The sequence below is a fragment of the Oncorhynchus clarkii genome, chromosome 3, assembly GCF_045791955.1.
Source record: "Oncorhynchus clarkii lewisi isolate Uvic-CL-2024 chromosome 3, UVic_Ocla_1.0, whole genome shotgun sequence".
NCBI classification, from domain to species: Eukaryota; Metazoa; Chordata; class Actinopteri; order Salmoniformes; family Salmonidae; genus Oncorhynchus; species Oncorhynchus clarkii.
The window spans coordinates 84,752,668-84,778,325 of NC_092149.1; the positions used below are offsets into that span (position 1 = coordinate 84,752,668).

The window sequence follows — 25,658 nt, forward strand, 5'->3', positions numbered from 1 at the left end:
AATACATGAATACTGTGGAGAGGAATACATGAATACTGTGGAGAGGAATACTGTGGAGAGGAATAAATTAATACTGTGGAGAGGAAAACATGAATACTGTGGAGAAGAATACATGAATACTGTGGAGAGGAATACATGAATACTGTGGAGAGGAATTCATTAATACTGTGGAGAGGAATACTGTGAGAGGAATACATGAATACTGTGGAGAGGAATACATGAATACTGTGGAGAGGAATACATTAATACTGTGGAGAGGAATACATGAATACTGTGGAGAGGAATACTGTGGAGAGGAATACATGAATACTGTGGAGAGGAATACATGAATACTGTGGAGAGGAATACATGAATACTGTGGAGAGGAATACATTATTACTGTGGAGAGGATTACATGAATACTGTGGAGAGGATTACTGTGGAGAGGAATACATGAATACTGTGGAGAGGAATACTGTGGAGAGGAATAAATTAATACTGTGGAGAGGAATACATGAATACTGTGGAGAAGAATACATGAATACTATGGAGAGGAATACATGAATACTGTGGAGAGGAATACTGTGGAGAGTAATACATGAATACTGTGGAGAAGAATACATGAATACTGTGGAGAGGAATATATGAATACTGTGGAGAGGAATACATGATTACTGTGGAGAGGAATAATGTGGAGAGGAATACATGAATACTGTGGAGAGGAATACTGTGGAGAGGAATACATGAATACTGTGGAGAGGAATACTGTGGAGAGGAATACATGAATACTGTGGAGAGGAATACTGTGGAGAGGAATACATGAATACTGTGGAGAGGAATACATGAATACTGTGGAGAGGAATACATTAATACTGTGGAGAGGAATACATGAATACTGTGGAGAGGAATACTGTGGAGAGGAATACATGAATACTGTGGAGAGGAATACATGAATACTGTGGAGAGGAATACTGTGGAGAGGAATACATTAATACTGTGGAGATGAATACTGTGGAGAGGAATACATGAATACTGTGGAGAGGAATACATGAATACTGTGGAGAGGAATATTGTGGAGAGGAATACATGAATACTCTGGAGAGGAATACATGAATACTGTGGAGAGGAATACATTAATACTGTGGATAGGAATACATGAATACTGTGTAGAGGAATACTGTGGAGAGGAATACACGAATACTGTGGAGAGGAATACATGAATACAGTGGAGAGGAATACATGAATACTGTGGAGAGGAATACATTATTACTGTGGAGAGGATTACATGAATACTGTGGAGAGGATTACTGTGGAGAGGAATACTGTGGAGAGGAATACTGTGGAGAATAATATATGAATATTGTGGAGAGGAATACATGAATACTGTGGAGAGGAATACTGTGGAGAGGAATACTGTGGAGAAGAATGCATGAACACTATGGAGAGGAATACATGAATACTGTGGAGAGGAATACTGTGGAGAGGAATACTGTGGAGAAGAATATATGAATATTGTGGAGAGGAATACATGAATACTGTGGAGAGGAATACTGTGGAGAGGAATACTGTGGAGAAGAATACATGAACACTGTGGAGAGGAATACATGAATACTGTGGAGAGGAATACTGTGGAGAGGAATACTGTGGAGAGGAATACATGAAAACTGTGGAGAGGAATACATGAATACTGTGGAGAGGAATACTGTGGAGAGGAATAAATGAATACTGTGGAGAGGAATACATGAATACTGTGGAGAAGAATACATGAATACTGTGGAGAGGAATACATGAATACTGTGGAGAGGAATACATTAATACTGTGGAGAGGAATACTGTGAGAGTAATACATGAATACTGTGGAGAGGAATACTGTGGAGAGGAATACATGAATACTGTGGAGAGGAATACATGAATACTGTGGAGAGGAATACATGAATACTGTGGAGAGGAATACTGTGGAGAGGAATACATGAATACTGCGGAGAGGAATACATGAATACTGTGGAGAGGAATACATTAATACTGTGGATAGGAATACATGAATACTGTGGAGAGGAATACTGTGGAGAGGAATACATGAATACTGTGGAGAGGAATACATGAATACAGTGGAGAGGAATACATGAATACTGTGGAGAGGAATACATTATTACTGTGGAGAGGATTACATGAATACTGTGGAGAGGATTACTGTGGAGCGGAATACTTTGGAGAGGAATACTGTGGAGAAGAATATATGAATATTGTGGAGAGGAATACATGAATACTGTGGAGAGGAATACTGTGGAGAGGAATACTGTGGAGAAGAATACATGAACACTGTGGAGAGGAATACATGAATTCTGTGGAGAGGAATACTGTGGAGAGGAATACATGAATACTGTGGAGAGGAATACATGAATACTGTGGAGAGGAATACATTATTACTGTGGAGAGGAATACATGAATACTGTGAAGAGGATTACTGTGGAGAGGAATACTGTGGAGAGGAATACTGTGGAGAAGAATATATGAATATTGTGGAGAGGAATACATGAATACTGTGGAGAGGAATACTGTGGAGAGGAATACTGTGGAGAAGAATACATGAACACTGTGGAGAGGAATACATGAATACTGTGGAGAGGAATACTGTGGAGAGGAATACTGTGGAGAGGAATACATGAATACTGTGGAGAGTAATACATGAATACTGTGGAGAGGAATACTGTGGAGAGGAATAAATGAATACTGTGGAGAGGAATACATGAATACTGTGGAGAAGAATACATTAATACTGTGGAGAGGAATACATGAATACTGTGGAGAGGAATACATTAATACTGTGGAGAGGAATACTGTGAGAGTAATACATGAATACTGTGGAGAGGAATACTGTGGAGAGGGGAACATGAATACTGTGGAGAGGAATACATGAATACTGTGGAGAGGAATACTGTGGAGAGGGATACATGAATACTGTGGAGAGGAATACATGAATACTGTGGAGAGGAATACTGTGGAGAGGAATACATGAATACTGTGGAGAGGAATACATGAATACTGTGGAGAGGAATACTGTGGAGAGGAATACATGAATATTGTGGAGAGGAATACATGAATACTGTGGAGAGGAATACTGTGGAGAGGAATACATGAATACTGTGGAGAGGGATACATTCATACTGTGGAGAGGAATACTGTGGAGAGGAATACATGAATACTGTGGAGAGGAATACATGAATACTGTGGAGAGGAATACTGTGGAGAGGAATACATGAATACTGTGGAGAGGAATACATGAATACTGTGGAGAGGAATACTGTGGAGAGGAATACATGAAAACTGTGGAGAGGGATACATTCATACTGTGGAGAGGTATACATGAATACTGTGGAGAGGAATACTGTGGAGAGGAATACATGAATACTGTGGAGAGGAATACATGAATACTGTGGAGAGGAATACATGAATACTGTGGAGAGGAATACATTATTACTGTGGAGAGGATTATATGAATACTGTGGAGAGGATTACTGTGGAGAGGAATACATGAATACTGTGGAGAGGAATACTGTGGAGAGGAATAAATTAATACTGTGGAGAGTAATACATGAATACTGTGGAGAAGAATACATGAATACTGTGGAGAGGAATACATGAATACTGTGGAGAGGAATACTGTGGAGAGGAATACATGAATACTGTGGAGAAGAATACATGAATACTGTGGAGAGGAATATATGAATACTGTGGAGAGGAATACATGAATACTGTGGAGAGGAATAATGTGGAGAGGAATACATGAATACTTTGGAGAGGAATACTGTGGAGAGGAATACAAGAATACTGTGGAGAGGAATACTGTGGAGAGGAATACATGAATACTGTGGAGAGGAATACATGAATACTGTGGAGAGGAATACATGAATACTGTGGAGAGGAATACATTAATACTGTGGAGAGGAATACATGAATACTGTGGGGAGGAATACTGTGGAGAGGAATACATGAATACTGTGGAGAGGAATACATGAATACTGTGGAGAGGAATACATTATTACTGTGGAGAGGATTACATGAATACTGTGGAGAGGATTACTGTGGAGAGGAATACTGTGGAGAAGAATATATGAATATTGTGGAGAGGAATACATGAATACTGTGGAGAGGAATACTGTGGAGAGGAATACTGTGGAGAAGAATACATGAACACTGTGGAGAGGAATACATGAATACTGTGGAGAGGAATACTGTGGAGAGGAATACTGTGGAGAGGAATACATGAATACTGTGGAGAGGAATACATGAATACTGTGGAGAGGAATACTGTGGAGAGGAATACATTAATACTGTGGAGAGGAATATTGTGGAGAGGAATACATGAATACTGTGGAGAGGAATACATGAATACTGTGTAGAGGAAAACTGTGAAGAGGAATACATGAATACTGTGGAGAGGAATACATGAATACTGTGGAGAGGAATACATTAATACTGTGGATAGGAATACATGAATACTGTGGAGAGGAATACTGTGGAGAGGAATACATGAATACTGTGGAGAGGAATACATGAATACAGTGGAGAGGAATACATGAATACTGTGGAGAGGAATACATTATTACTGTGGAGAGGATTACATGAATACTGTGGAGAGGATTACTGTGGAGAGGAACACTGTGGAGAGGAATACTGTGGAGAATAATATATTAATATTGTGGAGAGGAATACATGAATACTGTGGAGAGGAATACTGTGGAGAGGAATACTGTGGAGAAGAATACATGAACACTGTGGAGAGGAATACATGAATACTGTGGAGAGGAATACTGTGGAGAGGAATACTGTGGAGAAGAATATATGAATATTGTGGAGAGGAATACATGAATACTGTGGAGAGGAATACTGTGGAGAGGAATACTGTGGAGAAGAATACATGAACACTGTGGAGAGGAATACATGAATACTGTGGAGAGGAATACTGTGGAGAGGAATACTGTGGAGAGGAATACATGAATACTCTGGAGAGGAATACATGAATACTGTGGAGAGGAATACTGTGGAGAGGAATAAATTAATACTGTGGAGAGGAATAAATGAATACTGTGGAGAAGAATACATGAATACTGTAGAGAGGAATACATGAATACTGTGGAGAGGAATACATTAATACTGTGGAGAGGAATACTGTGAGAGTAATACATGAATACTGTGGAGAGAAATACTGTGGAGAGGAATACATGAATACTGTGGAGAGGAATACATGAATACTGTGGAGAGGAATACTGTGGAGAGGAATACATGAATACTGTGGAGAGGAATACATGAATACTGTGGAGAGGAATACATTAATACTGTGGATAGGAATACACGAATACTGTGGAGAGGAATACTGTGGAGAGGAATACATGAATACTGTGGAGAGGAATACATGAATACAGTGGAGAGGAATACATGAATACTGTGGAGAGGAATACATTATTACTGTGGAGAGGATTACATGAATACTGTGGAGAGGATTACTGTGGAGAGGAATACTGTGGAGAGGAATACTATGGAGAAGAATATATTAATATTGTGGAGAGGAATACATGAATACTGTGGAGAGGAATACTGTGGAGAGGAATACTGTGGAGAAGAATACATGAACACTGTGGAGAGGAATACATGAATACTGAGGAGAGGAATACTGTGGAGAGGAATACTGTGGACAAGAATATATAAATATATTGTGGAGAGGAATACATGAATACTGTGGAGAGGAATACTGTGGAGAGGAATACTGTGGAGAAGAATACATGAACACTGTGGAGAGGAATACATGAATACTGTGGAGAGGAATACTGTGGAGAGGAATACTGTGGAGAGGAATACATGAATACTGTGGAGAGGAATACATGAATACTGTGGAGAGGAATACTGTGGAGAGGAATAAATGAATACTGTGGAGAGGAATACATGAATACTGTGGAGAAGAAGACATGAATACTGTGGAGAGGAATACATGAATACTGTGGAGAGGAATACATTAATACTGTGGAGAGGAATACTGTGAGAGTAATACATGAATAATGTGGAGATGAATACTGTGGAGAGGGATACATGAATACTGTGGAGAGGAATACATGAATACTGTGGAGAGGAATACTGTGGAGAGGGATACATGAATACTGTGGAGAGGAATACATGAATACTGTGGAGAGGAATACTGTGGAGAGGAATACATGAATACTGTGGAGAGGAATACATGAATACTGTGGAGAGGAATACATGAATACTGTGGAGAGGAATACATTATTACTGTGGAGAGGATTACATGAATACTGTGGAGAGGATTACTGTGGAGAGGAATACTGTGGAGAGGAATACTGTGGAGAAGAATATATGAATATTGTGGAGAGGAATACATGAATACTGTGGAGAGGAATACTGTGGAGAGGAATACTGTGGAGAAGAATACATGAACACTGTGGAGAGGAATACATGAATACTGTGGAGAGGAATACTGTGGAGAGGAATACTGTGGAGAGGAATACATGAATACTGTGGAGAGGAATACATGAATACTGTGGAGAGGAATACTGTGGAGAGGAATACATTAATACTGTGGAGAGGAATACTGTGGAGAGGAATACATGAATACTGTGTAGAGGAAAACTGTGAAGAGGAATACATGAATACTGTGGAGAGGAATACATGAATACTGTGGAGAGGAATACATTAATACTGTGGATAGGAATACATGAATACTGTGGAGAGGAATACTGTGGAGAGGAATACATGAATACTGTGGAGAGGAATACATGAATACAGTGGAGAGGAATACATGAATACTGTGGAGAGGAATACATTATTACTGTGGAGAGGATTACATGAATACTGTGGAGAGGATTACTGTGGAGAGGAACACTGTGGAGAGGAATACTGTGGAGAATAATATATTAATATTGTGGAGAGGAATACATGAATACTGTGGAGAGGAATACTGTGGAGAGGAATACTGTGGAGAAGAATACATGAACACTGTGGAGAGGAATACATGAATACTGTGGAGAGGAATACTGTGGAGAGGAATACTGTGGAGAAGAATATATGAATATTGTGGAGAGGAATACATGAATACTGTGGAGAGGAATACTGTGGAGAGGAATACTGTGGAGAAGAATACATGAACACTGTGGAGAGGAATACATGAATACTGTGGAGAGGAATACTGTGGAGAGGAATACTGTGGAGAGGAATACATGAATACTCTGGAGAGGAATACATGAATACTGTGGAGAGGAATACTGTGGAGAGGAATAAATTAATACTGTGGAGAGGAATAAATGAATACTGTGGAGAAGAATACATGAATACTGTAGAGAGGAATACATGAATACTGTGGAGAGGAATACATTAATACTGTGGAGAGGAATACTGTGAGAGTAATACATGAATACTGTGGAGAGAAATACTGTGGAGAGGAATACATGAATACTGTGGAGAGGAATACATGAATACTGTGGAGAGGAATACTGTGGAGAGGAATACATGAATACTGTGGAGAGGAATACATGAATACTGTGGAGAGGAATACATTAATACTGTGGATAGGAATACACGAATACTGTGGAGAGGAATACTGTGGAGAGGAATACATGAATACTGTGGAGAGGAATACATGAATACAGTGGAGAGGAATACATGAATACTGTGGAGAGGAATACATTATTACTGTGGAGAGGATTACATGAATACTGTGGAGAGGATTACTGTGGAGAGGAATACTGTGGAGAGGAATACTATGGAGAAGAATATATTAATATTGTGGAGAGGAATACATGAATACTGTGGAGAGGAATACTGTGGAGAGGAATACTGTGGAGAAGAATACATGAACACTGTGGAGAGGAATACATGAATACTGAGGAGAGGAATACTGTGGAGAGGAATACTGTGGAGAAGAATATATAAATATATTGTGGAGAGGAATACATGAATACTGTGGAGAGGAATACTGTGGAGAGGAATACTGTGGAGAAGAATACATGAACACTGTGGAGAGGAATACATGAATACTGTGGAGAGGAATACTGTGGAGAGGAATACTGTGGAGAGGAATACATGAATACTGTGGAGAGGAATACATGAATACTGTGGAGAGGAATACTGTGGAGAGGAATAAATGAATACTGTGGAGAGGAATACATGAATACTGTGGAGAAGAAGACATGAATACTGTGGAGAGGAATACATGAATACTGTGGAGAGGAATACATTAATACTGTGGAGAGGAATACTGTGAGAGTAATACATGAATAATGTGGAGATGAATACTGTGGAGAGGGATACATGAATACTGTGGAGAGGAATACATGAATACTGTGGAGAGGAATACTGTGGAGAGGGATACATGAATACTGTGGAGAGGAATACATGAATACTGTGGAGAGGAATACTGTGGAGAGGAATACATGAATACTGTGGAGAGGAATACATGAATACTGTGGAGAGGAATACATGAATACTGTGGAGAGGAATACTGTGGAGAGGCACACATTAATACTGTGGAGAGGATTACATGAATACTGTGGAGAGGAATACTGCGGAGAAGAATACATGAATACTGTGGAGAGGAATACATTAATACTGTGGAGAGGAATACTGTGGAGAGAAATACATGGATACTGTGGAGAGGAATACATGAATACTGTGGAGAGGAATATATGAATACTGTGGAGAGGAATACATGAATACTGTGGAGAGGAATATATGAATACTGTGGAGAGGAATACATTAATACAGTTTAGAGGAATACTGTGTTAGAGCCCCAGTACCAGGGCTTGGAAACTGGGGATAACCGTAGTGTATAAGAGCCAATGAATGTGCCACATTACTACGCCATTGTGTTTCTGGCTAGCAGTTACCATCACTGTTGGAGCTGTATAGCAACGGTTTGTCCTGGCACAGTCTAAAGGAAACGGATTCACATTGGGAAAAATGGCATTGTACCCCCACACTCATACGCACTGCTCAGGTAACTAACTACAACCAACTAGAACTAACTACATACATTAGGCGTACATTAGGCGTGTGTAGGCGGCAGGGTAGCCTAGTGGTTAGAGTGTAGAGGTGGCAGGGTAGCCTAGTGGTTAGAGTGTAGAGGCGGCAGGGTAGCCTAGTGGTTAGAGTGTAGAGGCGGCAGGGTATTCTAGTGGTTAGAGTGTAGAGGCGGCAGCGTAGCCTAGTGGTTAGAGTGTAGAGGCAGCAGGGTAGCCTAGTGGTTAGAGTGTAGAGGCGACAGGGTAGCCTAGTGGTTAGAGTGTAGATGCGGCAGGGTAGACCAGTGGTTAGAGTGTAGAGGCGGCAGGGTAGCCTAGTGGTTAGAGTGTAGAGGCAGCAGGGTAGCCTAGTGGTTAGAGTGTAGAGGCGACAGGGTAGCCTAGTGGTTAGAGTGTAGAGGCGGCAGGGTAGACTAGTGGTTAGAGTGTAGAGGCGGCAGGGTAGCCTAGTGGTTAGAGTGTAGAGGCGGCAGGGTAGCCTAGTGGTTAGAGTGTTGGACTAGTAACTGAAAGGTTGCACGTTCTAATCCCCGAGATGACATGGTACAAATCTGTCGTTCTGCCCCTGAACAGCCACTGTTCCATAATAATTTGTTCTTAACTGACTTGCCTAGTTAAATACATGTAAAAAAGGCTGTGATCACAGTTGATGAAGATCATTTTCCCACTGCATTAATGTGAAATTTTATTTTCACTGATTCGGAATACAGCTTGGATTCCAGCTTGACTATTTTCTATCAAGGTTGAGGAGAAATAAAAATATAAAAGAGGTAGGTTTACTATCATCGGATTCAATCTTAACAGCTACTTAATTTAACTCTGTCTCACTCCTCTATAAATTCCAGAAAAAACCCTAAAACCATATCAGAGAGAGAGAGAGAGAGAGAGAGAGAGAGAGAGAGAGAGAGAGAGAGAGAGAGAGAGCACACGCAGAGGTCACGATCAGATGAGCTCCTGCATTTTTCAGCATTTTCTTTAAAAAAGATAGATTTAAACTTTTTTTAAATTTTTATCAGGAACACGTACAGGATGATACCCTCTACAACATAACCCTCACTTCAAATCAAAACTCAAAACCTACAACCTGATTTTGGACGGAATTACGGAATCACCTGGAAGGTTTACAACAACCAAGGTTTATTACTCTATACAGCAAATTCTCTGGAAAACAACAGAAACCTGAAAACACCATCCAACCTGGAACTGAGTGAGTAATGTTTAGTCTGAAACTATATTCTATTTCCAAAAGCCAAGAAGTAAAATACACTACATTACTTTATAAGGACTGAATTCTAACATAATTCTGCCAAGCTTGATACAGCTTCAACTAGCACTGACGTGTCAAGTGAGAGGTGTCAAAGCCCATTAGCCCAACAATGGCAGGAGAGTCACACAGTCTATCCCAACCAAATGGAGAGGCCTTAGAAGCTGCTGTTCAGAGGTAATTAAAATACAGTACCCTGTGTATGTAAAGAATGATAAATACAAAATGAAGCTCCTTATGGAAAATCAAAAGACACTTTTTGCTGACTATTACAAAAATGGGAACATCAGCAACATTATCTTCCACACAAACCATCCCCTGGCATGACACAGTGCTATATTAGCATACTACCCTTCTGTTAAGAGAGGGGCGTTAACGAGGGGTGGAAACTCAGGATACTTGACAACAAGGACTCTGAGTCAGCTAATATAAACCTCTATAAGTCCGGAACAGTAATGGTACAGGGCAACATGGTACAGGGCAACAACAAATTCAATCCCTTTTAGACAATTTCCTGGGTAAAACGTTCCACTGTAATAGTGAAGGTGTAAACTTGCCAGTAGAAAATCTTAACAGTATATTTGACCTCTCAGCTTCCCTATCAAATCTTAAAATCTCAAATAAAAAACCGAAGAAAATGAACAATGACAAATGGTTTGATGAAGAATGGAAAAATCTAAGAAAGAAATTGAGAAACCTGTCCACCCAAAAACATAGACACCCGGAAAACCTGAGTCTACGCCTTCACTATGGTGAATCACTAAAACAATACAGAAATACACTACGGAAAAAGAAGGAACAGCATGTCAGAAATCAGCTCAATGTAATTGAAGAATCCATAGACTCTAACCACTTCTGGGAAAATTGGAAAACACTAAACAAACAACAACACAAAGAATTATCTATCCAAATTGGAGATGTATGGGTAAACCACTTCTCCAATGTTTTTGGCTCTATAACAAAGAATAAAGAGCAAAAAAATATACATGATCAAATACAAATCTTTGAATTAACTATTAAAGACTACCAGAACCCACTGGATTCTCCAATTACCTTGAATGAGCTACAGGACAAAATAAAAACCCTCCAACCCAAAAAGGCCTGTGGTGTTGATGGTATCCTCAATGAAATGATCAAATATACAGACAAACAAAATTCCAATTGGCTATACTAAAACTCTTTAACATCATCCTTAGCTCTGGCATCTTCCCCAATATTTGGAAGCAAGGACTGATCACCACAATCCACAAAAGTGGAGACAAATTTGACCCCAATAACTACCGTGGGATACGCGTCAACAGTTACCTTGGGAAAATCCTCGTACATTTCCTCAATGAAAACAATGTACTGAGCAAATGTCAAATTGGCTTTTTACCAAATTACCGTACAACAGACCATGTATTCACCCTACCCACCCTAATTGACAACCAAACAAACCAAAATAAAGGCAAAGTCTTGCTGTGATATATAGCGGCATAATTGAATTCCAAGATTAATAAAATGTATTTCAGTCTTACCGGTAAAGCCTATCAGATTAGTTGTGGATATTAATTAAAATATTTGAGTGAGTATGTGTGTGTGTGTTTGTTTAACTATTCTTGTGGGTACCAGAAGTCCTCACAATGATAGGAAAACAAGGAAAATTCAGACAAGTGGGGATTTGCCGGTACCCCACGAGAAACAAAATGCTATTTTAGGCTTGGGGGTTAGGTTTACAATTAGGGTTAGGGTTAGAATTAAGGTTTGGGTTAGGGGTTACGGTTAGGAGTTAGAGTTAGGTATAGTTTTAGGGTTAGTGGTTAAGGTTTAGGGTTATGGTTAGGTTAGGTTAAGTGTTAAGGTTAGGGTTAGATTAAGGGTTATGGGTTACGGTTAGGGTTTACGGTTAGGGTTATGGGTTACGGTTAGGGTTAGATTAAGGGCTAGGGGTTAGGGTTAGATTAAGGGTTAGGGGTTACGGTTAGGATTTACGGTTAGGGTTATGGGTTACGGTTAGGGTTAGATTAAGGGCTAGGGGTTAGGGTTAGGGTTAGATTAAGGGTTAGGGGTTACGGTTAGGGTTTACGGTTAGGGTTATGGGTTACGGTTAGGGTTAGATTAAGGGCTAGGGGTTAGGGGTTACGGTTAGGGTTAGATTAAGGGTTACGGTTAGGGTTAGATTAAGGGCTAGGGGTTAGATTAAGGGTTAGGGTTAGATTAAGGGCTAGGGGTTAGGGTTAGATTAAGGGCTAGGGGTTAGGGAAAATAGGATCTTGGAAGTGAATGAATTCTTTGCTCCTCACAAGGATAGCGATACAAAACTCTGTGTGTGTGTGTGTGTGTGTGTGTGTGTGTGTGTGTGTGTGTGTTTGTGTGTGTGTGTGTGTGTGTGTGTGTGTGTGTGTGTGTGTGTGTGTGTGTGTATAAGCAGAAACAGTGTCCAGATGCTGCATCCATGATGCGTAGCAGCATAATTGTGTAGCAACAGAGGAACACAATGATGGAATGACAGCTCTCTCTCCCATAGCATGGTGGAATTATCCACACCATTTAACAGCTCAAACAGGGGCACTGTGCTAACATTGACTTTTAACAAATGACAATATTTACATATTTGTTCGGACATAATTATGTTACACATTAACCTGTTGCCCAATGAAAGGTCAGTTTTTGTATTTCTCAGTTAAGGATAAATATAGACGTACTGTATATTGTCTTAAATGCCCTGATTGCCTCTGACTTCCATGTTATGGTGAATACAAACAGAGTAAAGCCAGAAATAGTGCTGTTCTCCCTAATATATTCCTACAGCAAGCTGAAGCCTTAGTTACTGCAACATCACAGAGTCCATGCAGTTAAAACATGACAATAACAACAACATAACAACAACAACATAACAACAACAACAACATAACAACAACAACATAAAAACAACAACAGCATAACAACAACAACAACATGACAACACCAACAACATAACAACAACATGACAACAACAACATAACAACAACAACAACAACAACATAACAACAACAACATGACAACACCAACAACATAACAACAACCACAATACAACACCAACATAACAACAACAACAACATAACAACAACATAACAACATAAAAACAACAACAACAACATGACAACAACAACAACATAAAAACAACAACAACAACAACATGATAACAACAACAAAAAACAACAACAACAACAACAACATGACAACAACAACAAAATAAAAACAACAACATATCAACAACAACAACAACAACATGACAACAACAACAACATAAAAACAACAACAACAACATGACAACAACAACATAACAACAACAACAACATGCCAACACCAACAACACAACAACATAACAACACCAACATAACATCAACAATGTAACAACAACATATCATCATAACAACATCAACATAACAACAACAACATAAAAACAACAACATAAAATCAACATAACAACAACATCAACATAACAACAACAACATAGCAATAACAACAACAACAACAACATGACAACAACATGACACCATCAACATAACAACAACATGACAACAACAACATAACATCAACAACAACATGGATGGATGGATGGGAAAGGTGCTGAAGTGTCCTCCCCTGCCTGCCTCAGAAGCTGATGCCGGATGCAACGCCGTAAGACTAGACCAGACCAGACCCAGACCCAGACCCAGACCAGACAAGTCCCAGACCAGACCCAGACCAGACCCAGACCCAGACCCAGACCAGACAAGACCCAGACCAGACCCAGACCAGACCCAGACCCAGACCAGAACAGACCCAGACCAGACCAGACCCAGACCAGACCCAGACCAGACCCAGACCCAGACCAGACCCAGACCAGACCAGACCCAGACCCAGACCAGACCCAGACCAGACCCATACCAGACCAGACCAGACCCAGACCAGACCCAGACCAGACCCAGACCAGACCCAGACCAGACCCAGACCAGACCCAGACCAGACCCAGACCCAGACCAGACCCAGACCCAGACCCAGACCAGACCCAGACCAGACCCAGACCAGACCCAGACCCAGACCCAGACCAGACCCAGACCAGACCCAGACCCAGACCAGACCCAGACCCAGACCCAGACCCAGACCAGACCAGACCCAGACCCAGACCAGACCCAGACCCAGACCCAGACCCAGACCAGACCAGACCCAGACCCAGACCCAGACCAGACCCAGACCAGACCAGGGGGAGTGTGGCCCACCCACACTCCCCCAGCGGTGGGACGTGAGAGGGACAGGTTTCCCTGGGCCATCCTCTTACCATTGTCCAGTAAGTAAAAGACTGGACTGCAGTGCTTGGCTCTCAGACCGGCCACGGGCTCAGGCATGGAACGAGGTACAGGGTGAAGGGAGCCAACAGGGATCCAACAGAACACACAAGGAGGGACAAAACAAAAACAAAAATAATGGGTGCATTGAGACAGAGAGACGAGCTGGTACCTTGCCGACAGTTGATTCTGAAGATAACAAAACACACTTGTGTGATAAGGTAAGACTACAGCTCAAAACAAACAAAAAAAACAGCCTCTGTAACAAAAACTACAACTACCTCTATCATTACGTAGACAACTACTAACACCAGTCAACATCACAAATCCTCAAAACTAAATGAAATGGTGTTGTTGATGATACAGGTACAGTAACACCTGGAATTTCCTCACAGCAGGTGGTCCAGTCCACACTCTGGTCCAAACCAACCAGCACCCCCTTTAAACAGAGTGTTTCTTCTTAAAGATATCGATTCCAGCCGTGGGTAACTAACTTTATGTACTTTCTTACTTTACTGTTGCTATCTCACCTTCTCTCGACCCCTCGTGAAATAGCACGGCGACCAGATTGTGGTGTAAATATTGATCCCAGCTGCTCTCTCATTATAGGAGATAACAGCAGACACATCCAGCCCAGGTAGGTGGCTTCTGCACAGGGAGCTCCGTGACACCCCCAGCACATCTCCTCTCTTCTCCTGGAGTCTTGCCTCCGAATGTATCCCGCTTGCTCAGAGAAACACTCTGGCATTTCAGCTTATTTGCCTCACGACTCGCCCCAGACTACATAACAGGGCACGTACTACCATCAGCCGCAGCATCGACTACAACAGAAAGGAGAGCAGAAACCCAGACAACACAAAAAAACAATAACAACATAAACAAACAACAACGTAAGAAAAGGGAGGAAGGAACGGAGGAAGACGAGCGGGCCCAATGACAGGGCTTAACGGGGAAATGTGTCTCGGTGGGGAGCGGTGAGATGGAAGGAGGGAGGAGATCTCATTATTGACATGGCAGAGAGGGTAGAGAGTTGATGGTAGATGGTTAACAGGATCTGGGTTCCGTCTCTTCTATCCTACCTCTGATATCCCCCATGTTCTACCTTCCACAGTCCACCTCGTTTTCTCCACCCATACATGTGTCTCTGTCCCTTTGTAGTATCACAGTGTATCTATATCATTCTCCCTCCCCCTCTCCCTCTCTCTCTCTCTCTCTCCATCTCTCCATCTATCCATCTCTGCATTTAATAGAGGAGATGGGACCAGATAATAGATAAGACAACACTGACCTATTTCACATAACTATGCACATTACATCCCACCACCACGGGCACTTTAGTGAGAATAACCTTGGTCCGATGTGCTTCTTTTGTTCTCAGGAGAATTGTAGATAAATGGCTAGGTCTTATACCCTATAGACTGGGGAGATACTGGACAGGTACAGCAGGTCTTATACCCTATAGACTGGGGAGATACTGGACAGGGACAACAGGTCTTATACCCTATAGACTGGGGAGATACTGGACAGGTACAACAGGTCTTATACCCTATAGACTGGGGAGATACTGGACAGGGACAACAGGTCTTATACCCTATAGACTGGGGAAATACTGGACAGGTACAGCAGGTCTTATACCCTATAGACTGGGGAGATACTGGACAGGGACAACAGGTCTTATACCCTATAGACTGGGGAGATACTGGACAGGGACAACAGGTCTTATAGCCTATAGACTGGGGAGATACTGGACAGGTACAACAGGTCTTATACCCTATAGACTGGGGAGATACTGGACAGGGACAACAGGTCTTATACCCTATAGACTGGGGAGATACTGGACAGGTACAACAGGTCTTATACCCTATAGACTGGGGAGATACTGGACATGGACAACAGGGTTCATACCCTATAGACTGGGGAGATACTGGACAGGGACAACAGGTCTTATACCCCATAGACTGGGGAGATACTGGACAGGGACAGCAGGTATTATACCCTATAGACTGGGGAGATACTGGACATGGACAACAGGTCTTATACCCTATAGACTGGGGAGATACTGCACAGGGACAACAGGTCTTATACCCTATAGACTGGGGAGATACTGGACAGGGACAGCAGGTCTTATACCCTATAGACTGGGGAGATACTGGACAGGGACAACAGGTATTATATCCTATAGACTGGGGAGATACTGGACAGGGACAACAGGGTTCATACCCTATAGACTGGGGAGATACTGGACAGGGACAACAGGTCTTATACCCTATAGACTGGGGAGATACTGGACAGGGACAACAGGTCTTGTACCCTATAGACTGGGGAGATACTGGACAGGGACAACAGGGTTCATACCCTATAGACTGGGGAGATACTGGACAGGGACAACAGGTATTATACCCTATAGACTGGGGAGATACTGGACAGGGACAACAGGTCTTATACCCTATAGACTGGGGAGATACTGGACAGGTACAGCAGGTCTTATACCCTATAGACTGGGGAGATACTGGACAGGGACAACAGGTCTTATACCCTATAGACTGGGGAGATACTGGACAGGTACAACAGGGTTAATACCCTATAGACTGGGGAGATACTGGACAGGGACAACAGGTCTTATACCCTATATACTGGGGAGATACTGGACAGGGACAACAGGTCTTATACCCTATAGACTGGGGAAATACTGGACAGGTACAGCAGGTCTTATACCCTATAGACTGGGGAGATACTGGACAGGGACAACAGGTCTTATACCCTATAGACTGGGGAGATACTGGACAGGGACAACAGGTCTTATAGCCTATAGACTGGGGAGATACTGGACATGTACAACAGGTCTTATACCCTATAGACTGGGGAGATACTGGACAGGGACAACAGGTCTTATACCCTATAGACTGGGGAGATACTGGACAGGTACAACAGGTCTTATACCCTATAGACTGGGGAGATACTGGACATGGACAACAGGGTTCATACCCTATAGACTGGGGAGATACTGGACAGGGACAACAGGTCTTATACCCCATAGACTGGGGAGATACTGGACAGGGACAGCAGGTATTATACCCTATAGACTGGGGAGATACTGGACATGGACAACAGGTCTTATACCCTATAGACTGGGGAGATACTGCACAGGGACAACAGGTCTTATACCCTATAGACTGGGGAGATACTGGACAGGGACAGCAGGTCTTATACCCTATAGACTGGGGAGATACTGGACAGGGACAACAGGTATTATATCCTATAGACTGGGGAGATACTGGACAGGGACAACAGGGTTCATACCCTATAGACTGGGGAGATACTGGACAGGGACAACAGGTATTATACCCTATAGACTGGGGAGATACTGGACAGGGACAACAGGTATTATATCCTATAGACTGGGGAGATACTGGACAGGGACAACAGGTCTTATACCCTATAGACTGGGGAGATACTGGACAGGGACAACAGGTCTTATACCCTATAGACTGGGGAGATACTGGACAGGGACAACAGGTCTTATACCCTATAGACTGGGGAGATACTGGACAGGGACAACAGGTCTTGTACCCTATAGACTGGGGAGATACTGGACAGGGACAACAGGGTTCATACCCTATAGACTGGGGAGATACTGGACAGGGACAACAGGTATTATACCCTATAGACTGGGGAGATACTGGACAGGGACAACAGGTATTATATCCTATAGACTGGGGAGATACTGGACAGGGACAACAGGTCTTATACCCTATAGACTGGGGAGATACTGGATAGGGACAACAGGGTTTATACCCTATAGACTGGGGAGATACTGGACAGGGACAACAGGGTTAACACCCTATAGACTGGGGAGATACTGGACAGGGACAACAGGGTTCATACCCTATAGACTGGGGAGATACTGGACAGGTACAGCAGGTCTTATACCCTATAGACTGGGGAGATACTGGACAGGTACAGCAGGTCTAACACCCTATAGACTGGGGAGATACTGGACATTCAACCCAATTCAAGGGGCTTTATTGGTATGGGAAACATATGTTTACATTGCCAAAGCAGGTTTCTGTCTGTCTGTCTGTCTGTCTGTCTGTCTGTCTGTCTGGAGGGAGGGATGGAGGGAGGGAGAGAAGACGGAGGGAAGGGAGTGATGGAGAGAAGATGGAGGGAGGGAGAGAAGACGGAGGGAAGGGAGTGATGGAGAGAAGATGGAGGGAGGGAGAGAAGACGGAGGGAAGGGAGTGATGGAGAGATGATGGAGGGAGGGAGAGAAGACGGAGGGAGGGAGAGAAGACGGAGGGAAGGGAGTGATGGAGAGAAGACGGAGGGAGGGAGAGAAGACGGAGGGAAGGGAGTGATGGAGAGAAGATGGAGGGAGGGAGAGAAGACGGAGGGAAGGGAGTGATGGAGAGAAGACGGAGGGAGGGAGAGAAGACGGAGGGAAGGGAGTGATGGAGAGAAGATGGAGGGAGGGAGAGAAGACGGAGGGAAAGGAGTGATGGAGAGAAGATGGAGGGAGGGAGAGAAGACGGACAGTGGGAGAAACAATATATATCTCTCCCTGTCTCAAATAGACACACACTAGCTGACCGACTAGATCTGACACATCCATCTAGCATCCCGGCAGGACACCGCTTTCTCTCTCTCCCCTTTCTCTCTCTCTCTCCCTCTCTATCCCTCTCTTTCTCTCTAAATTGGCCTCTGATAGAGTACACATCTCCTATAATGATACATAAATGCATTCAAAGTTGCTATAAAACATGACAAACACACACAACTTCTAATTTTCCTCAACAACCACAGCAATGAGACAGTATTTATGTTTCCTAAATAGAACTAACTCTTTGAGACTCCTACTAGGTGATATGTCAATAGTGTTGCCATTCACTTAAAGTCACAGTGATACCCCAGCGACAGGTACAGTGTCCATACCCTAGTGACAGGTACAGTGTCCATACCTAGTGACAGGTACAGTGTCCATACCTAGTGACAGGTACAGTGTCCATACCCTAGTGACAGGTACAGTGTCCATACCTAGTGACAGGTACAGTGTCCATACCTAGTGACAGGTACAGTGTCCATACCTAGTGACAGGCACAGTGTCCATACCCTAGTGACAGGCACAGTGTCCATACCCCAGCGACAGGTACAGTGTCCATACCCTAGCGACAGGTACAGTGTCCATACCCTAGTGACAGGTACAGTGTCCATACCCTAGTGACAGGTACAGTGTCCATACCCTAGTGACAGGCACAGTGTCCATACCCTAGTGACAGGTACAGTGTCCATACCCTAGTGACAGGTACAGTGTCCATACCCTAGTGACAGGTACAGTGTCCATACCTTAGTGACAGGTACAGTGTCCATACCCTAGTGACAGGTACAGTGTCCATACCCTAGTGACAGGCACAGTGTCCATACCCCAGCGACAGGTACAGTGTCCATACCCTAGCGACAGGTACAGTGTCCATACCCTAGTGACAGGTACAGTGTCCATACCCTAGTGACAGGTACAGTGTCCATACCCTAGTGACAGGCACAGTGTCCATACCCTAGTGACAGGTACAGTGTCCATACCCTAGTGACAGGTACAGTGTCCATACCTTAGTGACAGGTACAGTGTCCATACCTTAGTGACAGGTACAGTGTCCATACCCTAGTGACAGGTACAGTGTCCATACCCTAGTGACAGGTACAGTGTCCATACCCTAGTGACAGGTACAGTGTCCATACCCTAGTGACAGGTACAGTGTCCATACCCTAGTGACAGGTACAGTGTCCATACCCTAGTGACAGGTACAGTGTCCATACCCTAGTGACAGGTACAGTGCCCATACCCTAGTGACAGGTACAGTGTCCATACCCTAGTGACAGGTACAGCGTCCATACCCTAGTGACAGGTACAGTGTCCATACCCTAGTGACAGGTACAGTGTCCATACCCTAGTGACAGGTACAGTGTCCATACCCTAGTGACAGGCACAGTGTCCATACCCTAGTGACAGGTACAGTGTCCATACCCTAGTGACAGGTACAGTGTCCATACCCTAGTGACAGGTACAGTGTCCATACCCTAGTGACAGGTACAGTGTCCATACCCTAGTGACAGGTACAGTGTCCATACCCTAGTGACAGGTACAGTGTCCATACCCTAGTGACAGGCACAGTGTCCATACCCTAGTGACAGGTACAGTGTCCATACCCTAGTGACAGGCACAGTGTCCATACCAGTGACAGGCACAGCGTCCATACCAGTGACAGGCACAGTGTCCATACCAGTGACAGGTACAGTGTCCATACCCTAGTGACAGGAACAGTGTCCATAACCAGAGGCTAGGTGTCTGCTGAAACAGACCTGCATCCCAACAGGACCTTCAGCACTGATCAGATATAACAGTCCCGTGAAGGGAGCTGGGGACTGTGTGTGATGTGTGTGTGATGTGTTGTTGGAGGGGTTTACTATTCTCGTGGGAACCAAAAGTCCTCCCAACGATAGTAAAACAAGAAAAAATTGGAACAAGTGTGGACAGTTAGCATGTCCCCACAAGGAAAAAGGCCATTTTAGGCTTAGGGTTTAGAATTAGGGTTAGAATTAGGGACAGGGTTAAGGTTAGTTTAGGGTTAGTGTAAGGGTTAGGGGTTAGAATTAGGGTTAGAATTATGGTTAGAATTAGGGATAGGGTTAAGGTTAGTTTAGGGTTATGGGTTGGAATTAGGGATAGAATTAGGATTCAAATTAGGGTTAGAATTAGGGATATGATTCAGGTTAGTTTAGGGTTAGTTTAAGGGTTAGGGGTTAGAATTAGGGTTAGAATTAGGGATAGGGTTAAGGTTAGTTTTGGGTTATGGGTTAGAATTAGGGTTAGAATTAGGGATAGGGTGAGGGTTAGTGTGCATTGACAAACAGGTGTGAGTGATTGAGGCAATACCTGAGGTGGGTTAGGGGTTAGGGTTAGGGTTAGGGTGAGGGTTAGGGTGAGGCATTACCTGAGGTGGGTTAGGGTTAGGGTTAGGGTTAGGGTTAGGGTGAGGGTTAGGGTGAGGCATTACCTGAGGTGGGTTAGGGTTAGGGTGAGGGTTAGGGTTAGGGTGAGGCATTACCTGAGGTGGGTTAGGGTTAGGGTTAGGGTTAGGGTTAGGGTGAGGGTTAGGGTGAGGCATTACCTGAGGTGGGTTAGGGTTAGGGTTAGGGTGAGGGTTAGGGTGAGGCATTACCTGAGGTGGGTTAGGGTTAGGGTTAGGGTTAGGGTGAGGGTTAGGGTGAGGCATTACCTGAGGTGGGTTAGGGTTAGGGTTAGGGTTAGGGTGAGGGTTAGGGTGAGGCATTACCTGAGGTGGGTTAGGGTTAGGGTTAGGGTTAGGGTGAGGATTAGGGTGAGGCATTACATGAGGTGGGTTAGGGTTAGGGTTAGGGTTAGGGTTAGGGTGAGGGTTAGGGTGAGGGTTAGGGTGAGGCATTACCTGAGGTGGGTTAGGGTTAGGGTTAGGGTTAGGGTGAGGGTTAGGGTGAGGCATTACCTGAGGTGGGTTAGGGTTAGGGTTAGGGTTAGGGTGAGGGTTAGGGTTAGGGTGAGGGTTAGGGTGAGGCATTACCTGAGGTGGGTTAGGGTTAGGGTTAGGGTGAGGGTTAGGGTGAGGCATTACCTGAGGTGGGTTAGGGTTAGGGTTAGGGTTAGGGTTAGGGTGAGGGTTAGGTTGAGGCATTACCTGAGGTGGGTTAGGGTTAGGGTTAGGGTGAGGGTTAGGGTGAGGCATTACCTGAGGTGGGTTAGCGTTAGGGTTAGGGGTTAGGGTTAGGGTTAGGGTGAGGCATTACCTGAGGTGAGGTGTGTTAGGGTTAGGGGTTAGGGGTTAGGGTGAGGCATTACTTGAGGTGAGGTGGGTTAGGGTTAGGGTTAGAGGGTTAGGGTTAGGGTTAGGCATTACCTAAGGTGAGGTGTGTTAGGGTTAGGGTTAGGGGTTAGGGGTTAGGGTGAGGCATTACTTGAGGTGAGGTGGGTTAGGGTTAGGGTTAGAGGGTTAGGGGTTAGGGTTAGGGTTAGGGTGAGGCATTACCTGAGGTGAGGTGTGTTAGGGTTAGGGTTAGGGGTTAGGGGTTAGGGTGAGGCATTACCTGAGGTGAGGTGGGTTAGGGTTAGGGTTAGGGGGTTAGGGGTTAGGGTTAGGGTTAGGGTGAGGGTTAGGGTGAGGCATTACCTGAGGTGGGTTAGGGTTAGGGTTAGGGTTAGGGTGAGGGTTAGGGTGAGGCATTACCTGAGGTGGGTTAGGGTTAGGGTTAGGGTGAGGGTTAGGGTGAGGCATTACCTGAGGTGGGTTAGGGTTAGGGTTAGGGTTAGGGTGAGGGTTAGGGTGAGGCATTACCTGAGGTGGGTTAGGGTTAGGGTTAGGGTTAGGGTTAGGGTGAGGGTTAGGGTTAGGGTGAGGGTTAGGGTGAGGCATTACCTGAGGTGGGTTAGGGTTAGGGTTAGGGTTAGGGTGAGGGTTAGGGTGAGGCATTACCTGAGGTGGGTTAGGGTTAGGGTTAGGGTTAGGGTGAGGGTTAGGGTGAGGCATTACCTGAGGTGGGTTAGGGTTAGGGTTAGGGTTAGGGTGAGGGTTAGGGTGAGGCATTACCTGAGGTGGGTTAGCGTTAGGGTTAGGGGTTAGGGTTAGGGTGAGGCATTACCTGAGGTGAGGTGTGTTAGGGTTAGGGTTAGGGGTTAGGGGTTAGGGTGAGGCATTACTTGAGGTGAGGTGGGTTAGGGTTAGGGCTAGAGGGTTAGGGGTTAGGGTGAGGCATTACCTGAGGTGAGGTGGGTTAGGGTTAGGGTTAGGGGGTTAGGGGTTAGGGTTAGGGTTAGGGTGAGGCATTACCTGAGGTGAGGTGGGTTAGGGTTAGTGTTAGGGTTAGTGTGCAGGGACACACAGGTGTGAGTGAGTGAGGCATTACCTGAGGTGGGTTAGGTTTAGGGTTAGGGGTTAGGGTGAGGCATTACCTGAGGTGAGGTGGGTTAGGGTTAGGGTGAGGCATTACCTGAGGTGAGATGGGTTAGGGGTTAGGGTGAGGGTTAGGGGTTAGGGTGAGGGTTAGGGTGAGGCATTACCTGAGGTGAGGTGGGTTAGGGTTAGGGTAAGGCATTACCTGAGGTGAGATGGGTTAGGGTTAGGGGTTAGGGTGAGGGTTAGGGTGAGGGTTAGGGTGAGGCATTACCTGAGGTGAGATGGGTTAGGGTTAGGGGTTAGGGTGAGGGTTAGGGTTAGGGTGAGGCATTACCTGAGGTGAGATGGGTTAGGGGTTAGGGTGAGGGTTAGGGTGAGGGTTAGGGTGAGGCATTACCTGAGGTGAGGTGGGTTAGGGTTAGGGTGAGGCATTACCTGAGGTGAGATGGGTTAGGGTTAGGTGTTAGGGTGAGGGTTAGGGTTAGGGTGAGGGTGAGGCATTACCTGAGGTGAGATGGGTTAGGGGTTAGGGTGAGGGTTAGGGTGAGGGTTAGGGTTAGGGTGAGGCATTACCTGAGGTGAGGTGGGTTAGGGTTAGGGTTAGGGGTTAGGGTTAGGGGTTAGGGATAGGGTGAGGCATTACCTGAGGTGAGGTGGGTTAGGGTTAGGGTTAGGGGTTAGGGTTAGGGTTAGGGGTTAGGGTTAGGGTGAGGCATTACCTGAGGTGAGGTAGGTTAGGGTTAGGGTTAGGGGTTAGGGTTAGGGGTTAGGGTTAGGGTGAGGCATTACCTGAGGTGGGTGACTTGCTTCTCTCCATGTCCATGGACACCTGGTTGTCGGACAGTTCCGTTAGGCCTGTCACAGCCAATCAGATTCCAGGAGGAAGAGGAGGAGGAAGTGGGATAGAGAGAGACTCTTTAGTCATGGTCATATAAAGAAAGCATGATGATACAATAGACAGTTGTCAGTGTTGTAACAGTGTCTGTTGCAATGGTGATACAATAGACAGTTTGCAGTGCTGTAACAGTGTATGTTGCCATGGTGATACAACAGACAGTTGTCAGTGCTGTAACAGTGTATGTTGCCATGGTAATATAACAATCAGTTGTCAGTGCTGCAACAGTGTCTGTTGCAATGGTGATACAATAGACAGTTGTCAGTGCTGCAACAGTGTATGTTGCCATGGTGATACAACATACAGTTGTCAGTGCTGTAACAGTGTCTGTTGCCATGGTAATATAACAATCAGTTGTCAGTGTTGTAACAATGTCTGTTAGCACAGTGATACAACAGACAGTTGTCAGTGCTCTAACCGTGTCTGTTGCCATGGTGATACAACATGCAGTTGTCAGTGCTGTAACCATCTCTGTTGCCATGGTAATATAACAATTGGTTGTCAGTGCCGTAACAGTGCTTGTTGCCATGGTGATACAATGGACAGTTGTCAGTGCTGTAACATTGTATGTTGCCATGGTGATACAACCTGCAGTTGTCAGTAGCATAACAGTGTATGTTGCCATGGTGATACAACATGCAGTTGTCAGTAGCATAACAGTGTATGTTGCCATGGTGATACAACATGCAGTTGTCAGTAGCATAACAGTGTCTGTTGCCATGGTGATACAACATGCAGTTGTCCGTAGCATAACAGTGTCTGTTGCCTTTCTGAGGATGACAACTCTGATCCTGAAGCAACACAGAAGATTCAGGAAGTTTCACCCATACATGATGATCGCATATTCACTTCCCACTGGGGGGTAAAAACTGGTTGAGTCAACGTTGTTTCCATGTCATTTCAACCACCAAGATCTATGTGATGATGGCGAATCCATGTTGAAAACTAATTAGATGTGTAAATGTAAGGGCATTGTCTATTTTTTTTCCCCCACCCAACTTTTAACCTAAACCCAATGACATGTTGAACATTTTTTGGTTGATTTCACATTGAATTCACATTAGTTGACAACTTCAATCCAAATGTAAATCCAAACTAGAAGGTGAACTGACGTTCTGTGCCCAGATGGTCGTGCTGTTGTCATCTCACATTTCTCTATTTATAATTGTCTAAAGACTTCCTGGAAATTGACGATCGCTGTAGCCAGAGGGTTATACAGAATAATACGTGAATCCACGTTGAAGCTCGGGATCAGCTTAGCACACCATCAGCATGCATGACAACAAA

General features: G+C 44.2%; 1 protein-coding gene across 1 annotated transcript in view; it reads right to left on the reverse strand.

Annotated features, from left to right (window-relative positions):
• Window positions 1-25,658, reverse strand: part of LOC139406187 (syntaxin-binding protein 5-like) — a 236,343-nt gene that overhangs the window by 54,497 nt on the left and 156,188 nt on the right. The window contains exon 19 of the mRNA XM_071148687.1: window positions 24,266-24,331. Coding sequence (XP_071004788.1) covers window positions 24,266-24,331 — 66 coding nt within the window. The remainder of the gene's footprint in view (window positions 1-24,265; window positions 24,332-25,658) is intronic.